The sequence below is a fragment of the Danio rerio genome, chromosome 22 (assembly GCF_052040795.2).
Source record: "Danio rerio strain M-AB ecotype USA chromosome 22, GRCz13ab, whole genome shotgun sequence".
NCBI lineage: Eukaryota > Metazoa > Chordata > Actinopteri > Cypriniformes > Danionidae > Danio > Danio rerio.
Genome location: NC_141042.1, coordinates 37,435,960 through 37,458,501, shown reverse-complemented (window position 1 = coordinate 37,458,501; position 22,542 = coordinate 37,435,960). Strand labels below are relative to the sequence as shown.

Here is a 22,542-nt window from a genome sequence, read left to right as displayed (position 1 = left end):
TGTAAAGGGTTTCAGTCCTTAACGGTGTCACGTTCGATGTGCTACGCTCTGTGGTTTTCTTCTACATCAAAACCCCTCTGAGAGTGAAGGAGGCCGGACTGGAGGAGCTCATCCCAACCACCTGGTGGCCGACACGCTTCGACAAGGAGGTCAGAAACACATTACGATTATCTCCACTTAACGGCCACTTTATTAGGTACACATCGCTAGTGCTGGTCAACAGTGTTAGGAAAAGTTACTTTTGAAAGTAATGCATTGCAGTATTGAGAGTAACTAGTTGCCACAGAGAAAGATCTCGCCTGAAACGATCTCCTCAGACAAACACTGATGTGAGCTGAGCTCCTGTTGGAGTGTCAGATGAATATTTGTACTCTGTGTGACCTGACGTGTGCGCAGGGCAAAGATGAGAGAGACCCGCGCGAGGAGACGGCAGACGAGAGACTGAGGCGGCGAGCGTACGAGAGAGGCTGTCAGCGGCTGAAGAAGAGGATTGAGGGTATTATCACACACACACACACACACACACACACACACAGACACACACACACACACACACACACACACAAGCACACACTCTCTCTCTCTCTTTCATACACCCTCAGACACACAATCCTACACATAAGATTGGGGCGGGGGGGTGTTATAGACTGTACCAAAAAGCAGAGGGAGGGGGGTTCCGGGAGAAATAACTAAACACAGGAGGGTGATGGGTCTGAAATACGGGAGACTCTCAGGAAAAACGGCAGTGTTGGCTGGTGTGGCCAGCAAACTGATCCAGACACTCACTCACAGTCACAAACACACTATACACACACTCACAACCAAAACACGAGTACGCACACTTTTATTTACACTTTTACTCTTACTCTGTCCTTCTCTGACACTCACAGACAGACAAACACTTGCTTGCAATCACAAACACACACACCCAAACCACACATGTACACACTCTTACTTACATTCACTCTCTTTTTCTCTCTCTCACACATACGCACTCACTCATACACAAGCACACTCACCAAAACAAAGCAACTCGCATTCATGTACACACAAACATTCACTCACAAACACACCCTACACACACTCACACCCAAACACTCATATACATGTATACATACTCCTACTTACATACACTCTCTGACACTGACTTTGAGTGTGTGTGTGCATGCTTATCTGTCGTCTTTGTGTGTGTGTGTTTTCAGTTGTGGAGGAGCTGCAGGTTCAGATCTTGAGGTTGATGCTCAACAACAAAGACAAAGGGACGGTACGTTCATGCGGGCTCTCTACACTCACACAGCTGTGATTCATTCATTCATTCATTTTCTATTCGGCTAAGTCGCTTTATTAATCTGGGGTTGCCACAGCAGAATGAACCGCCAACATATCCGGCCTATGTTTTACTCAGCGGATGCCCTTCCAGCTGCAACACATCACTGGGAAACATCCATACACACTCATATATACAGTTGAAGTCAGAATTATTAGCCCTCCTGAATTATTAGCCCCCCCTGTACATATTCCCCCCCCAATTTATGTTTAACAGGAAAGAAGATCTTTTCATAACATTTTCTAAACATAATAGTTTTAAAGAGCCCATATTATACATGAAATAGGGTCATATCTTGGTTGTAAGGGTCTCCAACAACAGTCTAATATGCATGCAAGGTCAAAAAATACTTTCATGGTCTTATAATCTGCATTTATTTTTACTTAATTATCCCAGCGACTCCTGTATGAATCGTCCAGTGATTCATTTGTTCCCAAACCCCTCCTTAGCGCGAAGCTAATCTGCGCTGATTGGACCGATGACAGTCTGTTGCGATTGGTCGACTGCCTTCAGTCAGAGTGAAATGCCAAACAGCTAATCAGCAATATAAAAGTAATCACAGTTCATACACGCTCGATAGTGTAGGCGTGGATTTTAGCTGCCAGTGGGTCAATGTAAATACAGACAATGGACTTGAAAATTCAGACGACTAACTATTTTATTGAGCAAAAACTCCAAAAACTGTCAAGGAGATCACATAGCTTGTCTCACTCTGCTCTTTTCACAGACACAGACACACACACACACACATTGCCCTCGTCCTTGCGCGTGCGCACACACACACACAAAAACACACACACACACACCTCCGGACGACAACGCGCGCGCACACACGCGCAAACACACACACATACCTCCGGACGACAGCACATGCGCACACACACACTACCCTTGTCCACGGAGCTCCGTAAACAAAGCAGCACGCGTCGCGTTTTTAACGTGACTTTGCACGCGATAAGAGAATATAGCCAGTTAACCTGATACAGTACACGCGGTTACAAGTAACAAATTACAACTAAATAAATTTGCAAGCTAGAGTCAACGAGGCAACTTTAATCGCACGTACTTACACTTGAGAAATGGAGAAAGAAAAATCCATCCTGACGTCCATCAGTAAGTTACTTTTTACTGATCCTTCCTTTAACAAACGCAGATGAAGTATTCTTTGTAGCATGTAATTTGCAGAAGTCCAGTAGTTTCCAACTGCTTGGCTATAATGCTGAGGTTTCATCTTTGGGTAGAGACTCGATATAATATCCATCTGCAGTGTGACTTCAATCGACCGGCATGTTTGTTTGTGTGTGTGTGTGTGTGTGTGTGTGTGTGTGTCTGGGTTTCTGCGTCAGAGGGCGGGGCCTCAGGTTTGAAATCTCCCGGGTTTGCGCGTGCACGCGAATAACTTGGTTTCGTTCGTACGTCATGGCGAAACGCCTAATGAATCGGTATCAAGGCGAGTCGTTTGAAGCAATATGAGTCGACTCTTTTATAGATGAATCAACCGTTTTAAACACTGTACACTAACAGATTTAAGCCTTAGCTGGATACTTCACTTCACTTAGAGCTGTGTTACACACTACATGGAGGGGAATTTTCAAAAACCCATAATATGGGCTCTTTAATAAGTCATTTATAATAACTCATTTATTTTCTGTTTGCCATGATGACAGCTCATAATATTTGACTAGATATTCTTTAGGACACTAGTATAGGGGGAATTACCAACCTACGTCACACATGACGTCACACGGGTTCAACCGCACATACTAGTTGCAAAAAGAGACTGCTTGCAATAGCAAACCACTATTGTGTTGTGCGGTAGGATGCCAAATTTGCAAGTCCAAAAATAGAAAACTTAACTTTTACCGTACAACACACTGCTTTAATGCCAACCGCAGATGTCTTTGGCTAACTGCCATCATAAGAGCTGAATGGAGTGAGGACCCAACTAAAAATGCTCGACTCTGCAGTTCTCATGTTATATCAGGTAAGTTCACGCTATGCTGAATCATACAAGTCACTCGTTTTTGATTGCAGCAATTATTTCAGCAAAAACAGTTAAATATGGTGAATTAAACTGCGGACACTGAATGCTTAAGCCTCCCTTTCACTGCAAACGACAAGCGACAGACCGGAAGTCATTCATTTCCAATGCAGAGTAGTCCGGGAGCTGCGTGGAGTTCTGATCATCTCCGTATGCAGAAAAATCAGATCCGAATTGAGCTGCGGATCTGTTGAAATATTTGAACTCCTGCGACTAGACCGTATGCGACTGACCGACCGGATGTGATGTATTCCAGTGTTGACCAAGCAGATCCGTGCGCGCGAGATGAGAAATACAAGTTTATTTGGTTATTTTTTGAATAAGAAAAAGTCTATATTAAAAAAAAAACTAAATTTCTGTTCATAAATTTAAGTAATAAAGTAATAAAAATATATATTTTAATGTTGTCTCCACATTCCTTCCAATATTTTAAGCGGTCTATGAGTTTCTAGTATTCATTCATTCCTTCATTCATTCATTCAACCATGGTGAACGCACAGAAAATAAAGACTCTGCCACTGCCAGAACAGCTTCTCTCCCATGGTGCACATCAGAACTGAAAATGCCGTGCAACAGCCACAAGGAGGCGTATTCCGACAGTCGTGTCTAAATGTCGTGTGCAGTGGAAAGGCGGCTTTAGAATGAAATGTAAAAATGTACGTTCAGATACCCTGCTGTACAGGTGCAGTTCGCTGTCAAAATGGAGTAGATTTGCTTGTTGATGATTACCCAGGCCTTGTACAGATACGTCTTCTTGTCTTTGGCTAGGCAGAACCTCAGTTTTAGCACTACATAGTTTTGAATCTGGTAATCATGATGGAGCATTATATCTTGCCATGACCACACAGAACAAAATTGTTGGCATACAAAGACTTGTAGGCCTTTAACTTCTCTCTTGTAAAATCACTTGGAGTTTCAATGAAATAGTTGTATATTTGGGGCTGGATGCTTGGCCATTTTATCTTATCCAATATCCATTAGAAGGGTGCAATTGCAAACTGACCTGTCAGACAAACCCTGCTCACTTTTTTTAGCAGAATAACTGTCCTGATTACTGCGTGATGAGCTGTTATAATACGCTGAAAGCATTATTTAAATAATATATAATATGTGATCAATATAACTTATCTCTAAGACAACAACAAACTCTGTACCACATTGCATATCATTCCCTCGCTGTAAATGCTAGCGCTTCTGTTTTTTTTCTGCAACCTCGCTGCACGCACATCCTGAATGTTTACAAACTGGTAATTCGTCTATACAGCTTAAAGTGACGTTTAAAGACTTAACTAGGTTAATTAGGGTAAAGTTAGGGTAATTAGGCATGTCATTGTATAAAAGTGGTTTGTTCTGTAGACAATCCAAATTTAATATTGCTTAATATTGACCATAAAATGGGTTTAAAAAGATTAAAAAAATGCTTTTATTCTGGCCGAAATAAAACTTTCTCCTTAAGAAAAATATACTAGAGGAAACGCTCCGAGAAATTCACAGGAAGGCGAATAATTTTTACTCCAACTGAATGTATTTTGAGTTATTAAGTAAGTAATTTGGCTAAATATACATTAAAAAAGGTGACGCAGTGGCGCAGTAGCTAGTGCTGTCGTCTCACAGCAAGAAGGTCGCTGGTTCGAGCCTTGACTGGGTCATTTGGTGTTTCTGTGTGGAGTTTGCATGTTCTCCCTACGCTTGCATGGGTTTCCCCCGGGTGCTCCGGTTTCCCCCACAGTCCAAAGACATGCGGTACAGCTGAATTGGGTAGGCTAAATTGTGCATAGTGTATGAGTGTGAATGAGAGTGTATGGGTGTTTCCCAGTGACGGATTTCAGCTGGAAGGGCTTCCGCTGCATAAAACATATGCTGGATAAGTTGGCGGTTCATTATGCTGTGGTGACCCAAGATTAATAAAGGGACTAAGCCGAAAATAAAATAAATGAATGAATACTTAAAAAAAATTACTAATCAGAATAAAATTGTAATTGGAAGTACAAATGTAAATGCTTATTCGAAATATTAATAACTATTTGAAGATCATATTTTGGATTTTAAAACAACGCTGATGTTGGATAATAAAAAATAAATTCAATTCAACAAACACATCTCTTTATTTTACAGGGCGAAGCGTCGCGGTACATTTTCCTCAACAAGTTTCGCAAGTTTCTGCAGGAAAACGCAAGCAACCGAGGGGTAAGAAACAAAACAAGACACGCAGATTCATCCTTATTCACACCTTAAAGGGACGGTTCACTTAAAAATTATAATTTCATTTATTCAGACTCAAGATTACACACAGCACTTACTTTACTGTAGATTACTTTTGTTGAACACAAAACAAAAAAGTCTGAAGAATGCTGGAAAAAGCAGTCATTTACATTCAAGATAGGAATAAAAAATACTGTGGATGTCAATGTCAGTAGTTTTTTCCAACGTTCTTCAAAATATCTTCTCATGTGTTTTAACTCAAACAGTTTAGGAACTAGCATGGATGAGGAAATGACGGTTGTAGGTGCACTGTCCTTTTAAACTGACGACTGTGCATTGTTTGATTGGTTGTTTGTCCTGTGTGTTTGTGTGTGCAGAACCCAACCGTGTTGTGTCCTCCTGAATACATGGTGTGTTTCTTGCATCGCCTCATCACCGCCATTCGCAGCTACTGGGATGAAGGCAAGAGGAAAAGCCCAGGATCCATCAGCAGTGAAGGTGGAGCACTCTGACCTTTCTGAACTTATGCCCCTGAAAAGATCATTCATTCATTTTCCTTCGGCTTAGTTATTTATCAGGGGTTGCCACAGTGGAATGAACTGCCAACTATTCCAGCATGCGTTTACGCAGCGGATGTCCTTCTAGCAGCAACCCAGCACTGGGAAACACCCATACACACTCATTCACACACACACTCATACACTACGATCAAATTAATCATAGCGCATGCCTTTAGACTGTAGGCGAAACCGGAGCATCCGGAGGAAACCCTTGCAAACACGGGGAGAACATGCAAACTCCACACAGAAATGCCAACTGACCCAGCTGGGACTCAAACCAGCGACCTTCTTGCTGTGAGACCACAGTGCTAACCACCGAGCCCCCATGTCACCCGAAATAAATATTTAATTGTGTTTATTCATTGATATAAAGCTAAAAAATCAATAATTTATAAGCATTAAATAAGAAAGTAGGTTAAAGTACTGAAATGAATATGGAACGTTTCATTATTGACCCGCTTTTGTTTTCATCAGACGCCTACGTTCCTCCTCAGCTCTTCTACAATGGGAAGGTGGATTATTTTGACCTTCAGCGTCTGGGCGGACTGCTCTCGCATTTAAAGAAAACACTCAAAGGTTAGTACAAAAATAAAGCTCATTTCTCAGGTTCGCCTCAGGAGGATTACCCAGCATGCACCTGCACAACGAACCACCAGAGGGAGTAGAAGCTCAGTTAGTTTTGACTGTTACTCAATCTGACAAGCGGCTCTGAAAAGCACACTGAAAACGGTAAATGACACACGCCTGCATGATTTCGGCTGCTTTCAGAAGCTCAAAGATGTAATGTTTGTTTCCTAGACATAAAACAAGACGTGCGTTCTGTCTCAAATGTGCTCATTATGTTCATTTTGTTTTGTAACTTTTAAGAAATTTCACTATTGATCCTGCCAAACCAACGCTTCAGATCGATCAGCCTCCCAAATTACTTTTAAATTGAGAGCGAACGCAGTGCAGGCTGCTCGCTTTCCCTCTTTTTTTAACGTTTCAGACTTGGTTATTAACCTCAGAAACGCTGGTGGTCGTTACTTTGATTTGTGGCGTCATTAAAGTTTCTGAAATGATGGGATAAGATGGATGCTGGAGGCGACCGGGAATGCAGATGGATATTGATTTCCCTCAAGGCACACATGCCGCAAAAGAATAATAAATAAATAAATATTGACGGACTGCAGGAAAAGATGCCAAGAAAGAAGGAAGTGCTGCTCTTTAATGTAATGCTGTGTGTTTTCTGCGGTTTGCGCCGGATGATTTTATTTGTCTAAAGGTCTTTGTCAGGAGATTTGGCAGGATTGGATTTGTTTTCCTCTGAGATTAAGGTCACTTTTTTCGTTAGGAGAACATGAAGGCTGATTTTTAGCTGTAACTGTGACTCTCAAAATGCCAGCAGCCATCGACTTACACTTTATGAGTAAAAAAGAAAACATGCACAGGCTAAACTGAATTAATTCTTGTGGCTGTGGTGAGGAGGTAGGTCATACAAAGTTCAGCGATTCAACATTTAGTCCTGGGGTGTCAAACTCATTTTAGCTCAGGGGGGTTAGGGTCGTGGTTGGGTGCCAAGCCTCCTTTTACTTTTTGCTCTTTCCAATTTTACATTTTGTAAATCCAAGGTCACATGTCTCATGTCACAGTTTACATCCCCTAGTTCCGAGTTTACATCTCACCATTTCCAAGTTTACATTTTGGAATTCCAAGTTTAATTATATGTTTCGTCCGCAAGCTCCCTACGCCGCCAGTACTCACTTTCGTCCGTGACAACCCCCCCCAAGCCTGCCAGTCCTCACTGTCATAGGTGCAATCACACCCCCGTCTCTTGTTTTCACTTTCGGTTTGAGGCTGGCATTATCATCGTTTGCTTAAAGTGCCAGTTTAGCTTGCTCCGGCCCTGCTTATGATTCTCTCTTCATAGCTGTATATGCCTAATGCTGCGTTCCCACCAGATGATTGGAAACACAAGTGATTTCCATGTTAAGTCAATGCAAACGCACGAATAGACATATTGCGGCGCGATACGTGCGAATGGCGCAACTCAAATGATGCGAATTGCGCGAATAGTGCAGTGCGGATTGCGCGATACGCACGATTGGCGCGGCGCGAATTGAGCGTGTTGCATTAACCAATCAGGAGCTTGCTCTTGTGGGGGCATGATTGTGACGTATCGCCTGTTGTCGGTATCCTGGGGGAAATCCTCCAACCGACACCAACATACAGTTCCTCAAACTAGGCTCAGCTCGGTCAGAAGCACTGCTGAAAGCCTCTGTCAGCCAGGTTCAGTTTCTGGAGGAGTTTATGAGCTCACAGAGCTGGATGCACCACTGAAAGGATCTAGTCGACTCAGACACGGCCCTAAACGTATCGATGCTGTTTTTCAGCCTTCATAAAGCACATAAACACTGTTATTTTCTTCATAAAATCCATGTTAGCCATTTAGCTATGAAGCTAGAGTCACCGGGCAGACAGAAGCCCTGCCCAACACGTGAATCCGCGTCTGTTCTGAATTGAATTTGACGCGCGAATGAAGCGGATTTGATGCGCGAATGAAGCAAGTAAACTCAAATGGTCACGCGGCTATTTATGCGCGAATTGGACGATTTATCCACGCGTTCCGCGTCTGGTGTGAACGCAGCATAATACATACCCATAATACACTGTGATATAGCCGGGCTCGGATCCTATTGCTTTCTCACTACAATCGATCCGCTCCAGAGTTAATTTCAATCGAGCCGAAACCACCTCATTCAAGCGATCTCGGAGTGATTGATTTGGCGTGGATCTGAGTGCGATTGCTGGATTCACATATGCCAAACGAACCGCGCTAACTGGGGAAACGAGACAGGTTCCCAAACAAAAGTCTAGTTGTCAAAGCACCCTTAGTTATCCATGCTGTTAGCTGTGTGTTCAAATGTGCTATAGTGTTAGGGTTATTTTCTTCTCTTCAGTGTCAGTACAGGGTGCACATTCATGCCTTTAACACACAGTTAAAGTCAGAGTTATTCACCCTCCTGTGAAATTTGTTTTCTTTTTCCAATTTTTCCCAAATGATGTCAAACAGATTCTGGAGTTTTTCAGTCTTCCTATAATATTTTTTTCTTCTGGAGAAAGTCTGATTTGTTTATTTCAGCTGGAATAAAAGCAGTTTTAATTTTTTTAAGCCATTTTAAGCTCAATATTATTAGTCCTTTTAAGCAATATTTGCTTTGCATTGTCTACAGAACAAACCACTGTTATACAATGACTTGCCTAATTAAACCAAATAACCTAGTTCAGGGATTCCCAAACTTTTTTATTCCGGGACCCACCTAGGCAAGTAAATCAATCTCAAGACCCACCATAATATTTTAACATGGAAAAATGGGTAAAAAATGTATCCATTCAAAGCAGTCAAAAATATATGGTGTGCGGCTTTTTGGATTTTGCGATTTGATATGCGCAAAATGAGGCCCAAAGTGCTTTTTGTGGGATGTTGGCTGTAACTGTGATCATTTTTTGTTGAAAAAGATACTCTTCTTTTTTTAGAGGAGAATATGATCAACCTTTAATCAGTCTCCTTGGTTATGATCAAGTCCCGTCACATCGCAGTAAATTCCACTTTTAGTTTATAGTCATAAGAAACTAAATAGCTTTTTGATCGACTCCTACAAGCTGGGAAAAAGTCTGATAAATATGCCAATGCAATTAACATTATTGCTGAATGGATCTAATATTTACACATTTGCTTGAGGAAGGAATGATGGGGGTAGTTACATTACTATTACTATTTTCCAAAACATCTATGCCCTTCCATAATTTTAGGTGGCGTTAAAACTAACAGAGAGCACTATAGCTATTTATTGATTAGCAATCTGTCAATTTTGGGATGTAAAAATATGGGACAACAAATAGCTTTAAATGATAGAATACATAGCAAACATTAGAAAATATTGACAATAAAATAAAAGTTTTAGACTATTAAAATCAATGGTCTATCCAGAAATTAAATAAAGCTATAAAATCTATTTCACTTTTGATTGTATTTGCATATTGATTAAAGTTACTGTAGTTGTTTAGTGAAGAGCAGCAAATGAATCTCTCATTGTGTTTTGCTTGATAACAGAGGTGTTAATGTAAGACTGCACAGATCTATAATGAAGCATTCGACTACTTAAATAACTGTTTGTGCTCATTTAAGAGAAAATTTACGAAAATAAAACATGCAGGACGGAGCAAAAAAAAAAAAAACGAAAAAAAAAAAAAAAGCACTTTTCCGACGGTCCAGTACTGATAGCTCCGCTATGCGCAAGCTCTACTGGCTAAACGCAGATTGCGAGGGCTCAAACAGAGCAGTGCTCGTAATGTCGAGCGAAAAAAACGAAAAAGACAGCTGTGAAACATAACCAGCTTTGTCTTTTTGTAGGAAATACACTTTAGATATTTTTAGGGTAAGAGGTTTTTGAGTTATTGCCGTCAATCATACTGGTTTTGATTCACCGCAATGTAAATATAGCTGCAGCTATGTGACGTTGCGCGACCCACCTTTGTTCACTGTGCGACCCCACTAGTGGGTCGCGACCCACAGTTTGAAAACCCCTGACCTAGTTAACCTTTAAATGTCACTTTAAGTTGTATAGAAGTGGCTTGAAGAATATTTAGTCTAATATTATTGACTGTCATCATGGCTTATTAGAAATGAATTATTAAAACTATTATGATTAGAAATGTGTTAAAAAAATCTTCTTTTCATTAAAAAGAAATTGGGAAAAAGATATACTGGAGGGCTAATAATTCAGGAGATGAAGTGCACGGTCATACGCTCAAAAACGTGCGCAATGTACTGACACTTTTTTGCATATATAAACTGTCCCTTGACAATCTAGACAAACTACTTCCAGTGTAATCCGGTGTTCTCCAACAGAATGAATGGTACTCAAATTATGAATCAGCCCAGTGTTCGCTCATTGTAATTAAAATATCAGGCGTCCCTGACAAATGTGTTTGTTTTTCTGGTGTTTCTGCTGGCAGAAAGAAGCGAGGCGCATCTCGTCATGTGTCACAACTCTGCCGTTGCGATGTTTGACTTTCATTAATTCTCAGTCAGTCTCCTCGTTTTCTTTTGTCTCCAAAAAAACACAAATCTCCCCCGTAGCTCTCGTTCCCTCGCCTCGTTTGATTAAACGCTGATAATTACATTGTTCCTGTTCCTGCACGGTTTCCCCGCTGATTCGGCAGAAACATCTCCATTTTCCCTCTGGCGCCTGATTAAACTCTTTTGGGGTTTTGAGGAAACAATCACAGCCACTCCAGAGCGAAACAAGACTTTGGAAAGGGTGATTGAAGTTTTTGTAAAGTAATTTCGTTTTTCACAGTTTCTGAGTGAGCAGATGTCACTTTTTAATACCATATTAAGTAATACATATAGACTTTATCTTCCGCGCTGCTTTTTGACAGTATTGATTTACAATTAGCAGCTACCGCTTGACATATATTACATAATTTGCATGTTTTTCTTTATTATTATTTATTTTGGTTACCAAACGGTGCAGTGCTCGTGTCTACTCAGTATTATGAGGCCAAATGCACCATCTGCTTCTCATTTTATTCAGCACAGCATTTGTTTCATTACATAATTTGTCTTATTAGTTGTGCAACAGAGTGCTCAGGGAATTAATCCTAAAACCCATAGACTGTTTTTAGACTTCACATCATTTAAATGTGAATGGGGATTCATTCTAAATGCTTGAAATCAGGTCTGTGATTAATACAATTTCAACTCATCTTTATTCATTTAGCACTTTTTACAATGTGTGGTCCAAATTCTAAATTATTAGCCCTCCTGTGCTTTTCTTTTTCAAAAATTTCCCAAATATAATATTCCTTTTCAAGTTTATAACTTGGAATTCTAAGTTTACATTTCGAAATTCCCAGTTTCCATCTCACAATTCTGAGTTAAAATTTTGGAATTCCAAGTTTACATGACGCAATTCCCAGTTTAAGTCTCCTAGTTCCGAGTTTACATCTCATTATTTCCAAGTTCACATTTTTGATTTACAATATATGTTGCATTTCCCAGTTTGCATCTCAATTCCTGAGTTTACATCTTGCAATTGCAATAATTTATGGCTTTCCAATAATATACATTACAACTCCAAGTTTACATCTCGTAATTCAGAGTTTACATCTTGCTATTTCCAATTTTACATTTTGGAATTCCAAGTTTACATGCAAAATTCCCAATTTACATCTCAAAATTCCCAGTTTACATCTCACAATTTCAAGTTTAGATTTTGGAATTCCCAGTTTACATTTCATTGTCCTGAGTTTACATTTTGCTATTTCCAATTTTGCATTTTGAATTTCCAAGTTCACAAGTCACATACCCCAAATGTATTTATGTTGCATTTCCCAGTTTGCATCTGAATTCCCGAGTTTACATCTCACAATTCCGAATACACATTTTGGCATTCCAACTTTGCACATCACAATTCCAAGTTTACATTTTGTAATTCCAAGTTTACATGACGCAATTCCTATTTTACATCTCATATTTTTTTAGTTTGCATCTCACAATTCTAAGTTTACATTTTAGAATTCCAAATGTATTTATATGTTGCATTTCTCAGTTTGCTTCTCAATTCCCGAGATTGGTGTTTACACCTTGCTATTTCCAATTTGACATTTTGAAATTTTATGTTTACATATCGCAATTCCCAGTTTACATCTCACAATTCCGAGTTTACAATTCCAAGTTTGCACAGCACAATTCCTAGTTTACATCTCATAATTCCAAGTTTACATCTCGCTGTTTCAACATTTAATATTTTGGAATTGCAAGTTTACAAGTCGCATGTGCCATTTTACATCTTACAATTCAGAGTTTACATTTTACAATTTCCAATTTTTCATTTTGAAATTTTAAGTTTACATATTGTAATTTACAGTTGGCATCTCAATTCCCGAGTTCACATCTACCAAAATTACGATCATACATTTTGTAAATCCAACTATACACATCACGAATTCCCACCATATATCTTATAGTTCCAAGTTTACATTTTGAACTTCTAAATATAAACACAGAGTTGTAAACTTTACATCTTAATTTGGATTTTTTAAAAATCTGACATCAGTTCGGCCTGCAACTCCAAGTTTGATTTCCAGAATTTTCCAGAAATACGTAATTCCTTTTGTAGAGTTAAAATTAGAGAAAAAAAACAGCTAAAATCTTTGACTTCTTTTCTGTTTCTGCTACCGATATTAAATCAGATGCGCATAACATGACCACTTTTTAAATTATAAAATGAGCACAGAATTCTCTAAATAAGAAACCCGACTCGTTTCTTCTTCAGAATGTACCTACCTAAAGTCTTGACAGCGGTTACCTTTCCCATCGACATTTATTTTCATCAATATCATCATCATCATCATCATCGCTCGACTGTATAATGATTGTGCTTATTGATTGCGCGCTATTGATTCGGGTCAAGTTTAAAAGTAATCTTTGTCAGTGCTATAATGATGATCATAATAAAAAAAATCCCATTAGTCGCTCTGACATTTCTCCGGCACATTTTTATTGAACTACACTAAAGCTCTTTGAACCTTTACCCTCAGTCTTCACTAAGCAGCATCAATTTGAGGCTCTTTCTGAGAGCGTCTCTCCAGGCGGACTCTTTCTAATGGCTCCATCAAGGTCATCACAACACAAGTATTCATATTTGTGCTCTTAGGAAAGCAAGAACTCGCTTTATTGTATTAGTTTTTGACACATTCTCCAAGGAATTGTGACTAACTGCTCAAATTGATGTCGTCTTTACTGGCAAGTGTGTTTTCTGGGAATGAATGTGGATTGGATTTATAGATGTGACGTTTTTGATGTTTATGGAGCGTGAGATTTATTAACAAGAGTTGAGGTCGTTCCCACAGGTGTAATGAAGTCGTTATTTCAGCCTGACATGGGATTAATGAAAGCCTCATCCGTCCTGTCTGACTTCATCATATGATTGGGGTTAAGTTATGAGATGGTGGTCAATAAATTGTTGGATTTGGATATCATCAGCGTTTAGCGATCCTGATTATACGATCATGTTTGTCACTTTATTTGCTGCAGCTCAGTTGAGTTTGCTCTAAGGATATTGTGTGTATGTGTATTTAGAGGTGACATGGCGAATGCATTTATTTAAAAAGATATAATCAGGTATTTAGTTATATTTAGTTTTTATTTTAATTAAAATGGTAAGGTGTTTAATATGTAAATTTATAATTGAACAAGATTAATTTTAAGTTGTAAAATCAATTCAAAAGTTATTTATAAAGTATAATTCATATAAAAATGTGGCTTATTTTTTGTACATTTTCTGTAAAATAAAGTCGATTACTGTTTGTTAACTTGCTTGTATAGTACAGTACGTTTTAAAATACATTTAAATTAATTTATTTGGTAAATAGAAATGTATTTAATTGCATTATTTTTAAATAAAGTGCTCACCGCTTTTAATGCACATTCAGTGAATGATTGATTTATTTCTGTGTTGATTTATTTCTGTATAAAATAAATAAAGTTACATATTTATGTATTTTTATTTAAGTACAATGTGCATATACTGTGGTGATCATTCAAAATAAAAGATTGCAAATGATTAAAAATTGTATTAAATATTTATTAAATATTTATATATTCAATATTTATTAAGCCTAATACAATATTTTTTTAGGTTTTATTTTAGATATTTAATACATTCATTTAATAAATTCTTTTTGAATCGAAATTAATTTGTAAAGCATTTGTCGCAATATAACTTGTACTAAAATCAAACCAATTATCTTATGTTTATTAATAACTTATATTTATTTATTTTAAATTATTTCAAATTATATATATATATATATATATATATATATATATATATATATATATATATATATATATATATATATATATATATATATATATATATAATCAAGTATTTAGTTGTAGTTGTTAATATATTGTAGTTGTTGTTTTTCTAATGTCTAATAAATGAAAATAAATGAAATTAAAGGATATATAATGGAAAATAGGTTCATTTTAACTTCCAAAATCTATTTAAAATTATTTAAAAAGTATTGTTTACATAAAAGCTAATTCATATTTGTTTTTGTAGATAATATTCAAATGTTATGCAATATAAAGTGATTGAGTATTGAATTCTTATTGAATCGAATTATTAATTTCTAAAACATTTGTCTGAATATAACTTGTATTAAAATCAAATCATTTATCTTATGTTTATAAATAAATTATATTTATTTATTTTACATTTATTTATTATAATATGGTTTAAATTAATATTGTTTTGTTTGGGTAACTCAAAACTTTCAGTTAATTCTAAATAATAATATGGTTAATGCATTATTAAAAAATATATATATAATCAAGTATTTAGTTGTTTATATGTTGTATTTGTTGTTTTTTTAATTGCTAATAAATGAAATTAAATGATATATAATTGAATATAGGTTCATTTTAAGTTCTATAATCTATTTTAATATATTTAAAAAATATTGTTTACATAAAAGCTAATTATTATTTTTTTATAGATGATATTCAAATGTTATGCAGTATAAATGAATTTTTGTTGAAATGTGCTCAAAATAATGCATTTTAAAATAAATTTCTATGATTTAATGATGAAATTAAATTGTAATTATTTGCATTATTCTTAAATAAAATGGTCACCACTTTCAATGCACATTCAGTAAATGATTGGTTTGTATCTGTGTTGATTTATTTCAGTCTAAAATAAAGTGGTTGACATTAAAAAATGTAAAAATAAAATGATTGCTCCTGATTTTAAATGTGAATGAATTATTCATTAAACCTATTATGATATAAAATTGTTATAGGCTTATTTTAGGTATTAATTAAAGACAATAGAGAATGATTCAAAGAGAATACCAAAGAAACATGATGAAACCTTCGGTAATTAATCAATGTGAAGAGTACTTTAAGTTTTTTAAAACTTAAGAGCTTCCTCGTATCGATGATAGAAAGAGCTTAGCTCTTCTTTTCTTCTTTGCGGAGTTCTCTATTTTCAAAGTTGTGGTATTCTTCTTTTAATCACCCTTTATATTAACAAATAAATTATCAAATATTGTTTAAATATAGCTTATATTGAAATCAAATTGATCATACTTATGTTTATAAATAAATAATATATATATTTTTATAATATGAATTAATGTCTTGTCATATTTGCTATTTATTATTAATTATAATATACATTTATATTGTTTAATCTAACATCCAATAAATGAAAATTGTGTAAATTATAAAAATAAATATTATTTATTTGTTATTTATTAAGTAAATATTAAGTAAATTAAAATTAAATAAATAGTAAAATAATATAAATAAATATTTAAATATTATTATTAATTGTAAACCACTTTAACTAGTTATAAAATACAATTAAACAATTTCTTATGAGAGGTACTAAATAGATAGTAACAATTATTTATGGTATACATTAAATATATTTTTAATAATAAATAAATAATAATTTTTTTTCAGCAATATGCATTCAAAGTGATGATAAATTTTTGATTATTAATTTATTTTTTGATAACAATTATATTTTAAATCACATTACGTTTTATAAATATATATATTTTTAAGGAATTTAAAAACCGTTTACGATCAAAATAGTGGTTTTATGGATACTTCAGGTCATACTAGTGCTGCATTTATGAGTGATTTTTTTCAAAAATGCTTTAAAAGGACCTAAACAGATCAGCGACAGACTTACTAGGCAGTCGTATCGAACGGTCAATTTAGTGCTTAACTTGTACACCATGAACAAATGGTCAATATCCATAAACTTTACACGCTCCACACTTCAAGGCTTTCCTCACTCATTCTCTTCCTCCCTCTGTTTAACTCTCTTGTGAGTTACTCCCTCCTTACCACTTTTACCGCCCCATTTTTCTCACATTTACGCTTGTTTTAGACAGTTGGCCTTGGATAGCCTTGAAAACGTAGACCTTTGGCATGAAGTGGAGCTCATATCTCTCCCAAAACCGTTGCTGTAAACCCTACGACCACGTCAAAGCACTGGATTTTCTTTATTACTCTGCTGTCCAGAAGAAGACAAATGTGCGTTAATAAATAATAGACTGGAGTGTTCATAAGAAATTTGGAGCTTGTCGTCCTCTGAGATGATTTATCGAGTGTTAAAGTCCGACATTCACTCCCAAAATAGACATTATTTGGCTTTTTTAGACACAAATCCAGCTTTTACTCTTATTTAGTTTCTTTCAGTGGTTAAATGATTGAATGAGTTGTTAAATGCGCTTAAATGTGATTTGTTTATGTTTTAGATGACTTGGCAGCAAAGGCCAACATTATTATAGACCCAGCAGAGATCCAGGCTGTTTCAATGGATGACTTGGATGAAAATGAGGAAACTGGAGCTGCACAGGTACAGAAATCACTGCCAAGAGTCTGTTCTTTAAAAACATACAGTTAAAGTCAGAATTATTAGCCACAGAATTATTCCCCCAACTTTCTGTTTAACCGATTTTTACACATATAACAGTGGTTTGTTCTTTAGACAGTGGAAAAACAATAGCTTAACAGATGATAACTGTAACAAAATGTATATTTTTGTATTCATATTAACAACAACAGATGATAACTATAATGATAACTATTTTAGCATTCACTCCAACAGACGATAACTATAATTATACTGATATTTTCATCCACACAACGATACAGATATTTCCATTCACACCAACAGGCAATAATTGTAACTATACCTATATTTTCATCCACACAACGATACCGATATTTTCATTTACACCAACAGACGATAAATGTAACTACACTGATATTTTTATTCACACCATCAGACAAAACTGTAACAATACCGATATTTTCATCCACACGAACAGACGATAACTGTAACGATACCGATATTTTCATCCACACAAACAGACGATAACTGTAACGATACCAATATTTTCATCCACTCCACAGACGATAACTGTAATGATACTGATATTTTCATCCACACGAACAGACAATAACTGTAATGATACCAATATTTCTATCCACACCAACAGATGATACTGTAACGATACCAATATTTCCATACACACCAACAGACGATAACTGTGATGATACCAATATTTTCATTCACACCAACAGACAATAACTGTAACTATACCGATATTTTCACCCCTACTAACAGACACTAACTGTAATGATACCGATATTTTCATCTACACCAATAGACGGTAACTGTAATGATACCGATATTTTATCCTCACCAACAGACAATAACTGTAACTACCGATATTTTTATCCACACTAACAGACGAAAACTGTAATGACACAGATATTTTCATCCACACAAACAGAAGATAACTGAAACTGTACCGATATTGTCATCCACATAAACAGACGATAACTGTAACGATACTTATATTTTCATCCACACCAACAGACGATAACTGTAATTATACCAATATTTTTATCCACACTAACAGACGAAAACTGTAATGATACCGATATTTTCATTCACACAAACAGAAGATAACTGAAACTGTACGGATATTGTCATCCACATAAACAGACGATAACTGTAACAATACTTATATTTTCATCCACACCAACAGACGATAACTGTAATTATACCAATAATTTTATCCACACTAACAGACAATAATGATTCCGATATTTTCACCCCTACCAACAGAGAATAACTGTAATGATACCGATATTTTCACCCCTACTTACAGACAATAACAGTAATGATACCGATATTTTCATTCACACCAACAGACGATAACTGTAACGATACCGATATTTCCATCCACACCAACAGATAACCGTAATGATAACTATATTTTCATCGACACTAACAGACGATAACTGTAATGATACCAATATTTTCATCCACACTAACAGACAATAGCCCCTTTCACACATACAGACCTTTCCGGAAAATTGCCGGCAATTCTCCGGAAAGGTTGTATGTGTGAACAGGTCCTTTTTGAAAATACCGGTAAATTCGTTCTGGCTATTTTCCGGAAAGAGAAGTTGTAACATTACCGGCAATTTGCCGGAATGCTGCGCTGTGTGAATGCAGAAGGAAGATTCCCGTAATAAGCGCATGCACGTCTAGAACGTGCTGACGTGAGACGTCTGCTTTAGCCAATCACAACAGTCAGACGCATTTACGTCCGCGCGGTTTGTGAGAATAAAAGCCTTTGAATATTTTTCCAGACACATTTAGCTGCTAGAAGTTAGTCAGATCACATTTATATGTTCTTCTTAATGCCAACTGTGTAAATAATCATCGATGAGATGCCTATGATAAGCCGTTGTTTGTTTACCTTCAAGCTTTGCGTGAGCCTATGAGCGCCTGCACACGCACATATTATGAACATCTCGACATGCGAAAGTGATCCTGCGAAAGTTGTTCACAATATTGATCATCCACAGAGTCTGTAATTTAGTCAAATGTTTACAAATACAAGCGCAGCCGTTTAAAGCTCATTTGTGGTGAATGATGTCAGAATTTACCGGTATTTTGGAATGGATGTGTGAATGCTCTTTTCCGGAAAATTTCTGTAACGTCCTCGCCTGTGTGAACAGCGCTTTTTTGAATATACCGGTAAAGTCGTTCCGGAAATTTTCCGGATATTTACCGGTATCACTGTGTGAAAGGGGCTATTAACTCTAATGATACTTATATTTTCACCCCTACTAACAGACAATAATTATAATGATACCGATATTTTCATCCACACCAACAGATGATAACAGTTACGATACTGATATTTCTATCCACGCCAACAGACGATAACTGTAATGATAACCATATTTTCATCAACACTAACAGATGAGTCTGAGTCTGGTTCTCTCAAGGTTTTTTTTCTTCACTCCTATCAGGTGAAGTTTTTTTTTCCCTCTCCGCTGTCGCCACTGGCTCACATGGTTCAGGATTGGTAGAGCTACGCATCGATGAATTTGCTCTTCAGTGTTTGAACTCTCAGTAATGATTTTAAATCACACTGAACTGAGCTAAACTGAACTGAACTTAAACACTAAAAACTGAACTACACTGTTCCAGTTACTATGACCATTTATGTGAAGCTGCTTTGACACAATCTACATTGTAAAAGCGCTATACAAATAAAGCTGAATTGAATTGAATGATAACTGTAACGATACCGATATTTTCATTCACACCAACAGACGAAAACTGTAACTATACTGATATTTTCACCCCTACTAAAAGACAATAACTGTAATGATACCGAAATTTTCATCCACACCAAGAGACAATAACTGTAATGATAACGATATTTTCACCTACACTAACAGACGATAACTGTAATGATAACGATATTTTCATCCACACCAACAGACAATAACTGTAATGATACCAATATTTTCATCCAACTGTAACAATGTTTCATCCAACATTCAAACTGTAATTACACAGATAACTTTATTATTGTTTACACAATTAAATTTTTTTTTGGTCATGATAGTTACGTTCCTTGTCCTGAACACCCTGAAATTGCACTACTAATTACAAGAATGTTGATTCCTTTAATTAAGTGAGAGCAACTGATTCGTCATGCAGAAGCAAACAGATGTACTACTCTAATAATACACTTTTTTCCAACAAATAAAAAATAAAATGTTGAGTGCTGTCATGCAACTCTGCGTTTTGAATATCTTTGAAATCCTCCAACTACTGGCCTCATTTCCTTCTATTGTAAGGCTTCACTCTAACCACATTATTATTTTTTTTGTACCTAAAACCCCACTGGATTGGACCCGTGTCGCGCTCTGTGGAGCTGGTCTAGTTTTGGTTTTGAGGACATTCTCCTGAATGTCATGTGGTCTAGACATTGAAGACGGATGATAATGTGTGTGTCGTGTGTTTGGAATCTGCAGAGACCCTCTGGTGCTGTGGCCATGGGCGGTGCTCTTGCGCGACCCAGTTGGCTGAGTTCTCCGACGCTGGGCAGAGCCAACCGGTTCCTGAGCACTGCCGCCGTCAGCCTGATGACCCCACGGAGACCCCTTGCCCCGCCAGAGAAGGTCAAAGTGCGGACCCTCGCCGTAGAGCAACGAACAGAGGAGGACAGTGAGTGCACCATTAAAATTAAGGAGTTTATTTGGGTTCTTATTAGTATTATATTTATTATCATTGCAATAGGGTATTTGAAGAAGGACTTTTAATTTTCAGTAACCCAGTTCAAGAGCTTTTGGGGAACTGTATTACTTTACAAAATTGCAGCTTTTAATGTCTGTTTTCTTTAAAAATCAATGATCTTCACTGCGTGATTTATAAAGGATATAAAGTAGATCTCAGACTTTACGAGAAGCACTGCTGTCCCACGCCAGGTCTTTAAAATCTGAGCACTTACTTTACCCCAGTGCTTTCAATGGAGTTTTTCACAACTTTTATTTTATATATTTCTTGTTGAGTTAATTTAGTTTTAATTTACTGTTAATGTACAAAATAAACCTGATTTAACGTCATCAAATCGGCCTTGAAGCGTCCATTTTCATAGTTGTGTTGACGCTATGCGGCTGTGGTGATGAATTACCTGGCGGTTTTACTTCATTTTATTACAAACATGCATGGTTTAAGAAAGGTTTAAAACTTGTGAAACTCACTCTTGATCACATTTGATGATGGCTGATGATCACAGAGAGCTGAACAGATCTTTTATTTCTTTGCGCACATGCCGTCTTGTTGATATGATTATATGCGTTACTGCGGAGACATGTTAATTTGCAGCTGTCAATCAATATTGGTGGGAGGGAAAACCACACTCCTGCAGTACGTCTCATTGCGGACGACCTCAAAATGGGAGGGATTTGGCTCCTATTTTAACGTCAGGAAGTTTAAAAAAGAGATTTATTGAGTTTCTATCACCCCAATATGACTGTGGGCACACTATACCTACAGACAGCTCTGTCCAAACAGCGCACAAAAGAGGATTTTCATCATAGGTGCGCTTTAAAAGGTCCCGTGAAGTGCTTTTAAATGCACTTTTTTTTTTATTCGATGTCTGACGTAATCTCAGCCAAAACATGAAGAGAGGGTGGGACATAGCTTCTCTCCTTAAAAAAAGTTGAAGGTAGTGTTTCGTTTTATTGCCGCTCTGCCAGCGAGAGTGGCTGAGCTCAAGCACATCAAATGAGAAGCGTCTTGAAGGGAACGGAGCATGTCAGATATCAGAGATTATCTTAAAAAATAGCAATACTGATACTAACATCTAAAAAAACTTGATTTTAATTCAAAATAAAGTCCTTTAAAGTCCACTTTCTGCAGCTCTTGATCGTCTTAGTCCTATGGTTTACTTGAACACCAGTTAGTTTGGCAATGAATTCCTCAAACTGAGTAAATCTCGCACCTTCCAGGAGG

The 22,542-nt window shown here is 36.7% G+C and overlaps 1 protein-coding gene across 2 annotated transcripts in view; it reads left to right on the top strand.

The window, feature by feature from the left end:
• The window catches only part of rnf123 (ring finger protein 123), a 237,633-nt gene that overhangs the window by 21,521 nt on the left and 193,570 nt on the right, over nt 1–22,542 (top strand). For both annotated transcript variants that reach the window (XM_087304671.1, XM_087304672.1), the window contains exons 16-23: nt 32–149; nt 397–496; nt 1,203–1,264; nt 5,484–5,555; nt 5,948–6,068; nt 6,605–6,706; nt 17,462–17,562; nt 21,060–21,252. In XM_087304671.1, the coding sequence (XP_087160797.1) occupies nt 32–149; nt 397–496; nt 1,203–1,264; nt 5,484–5,555; nt 5,948–6,068; nt 6,605–6,706; nt 17,462–17,562; nt 21,060–21,252 (869 nt within the window). The remainder of the gene's footprint in view (nt 1–31; nt 150–396; nt 497–1,202; nt 1,265–5,483; nt 5,556–5,947; nt 6,069–6,604; nt 6,707–17,461; nt 17,563–21,059; nt 21,253–22,542) is intronic.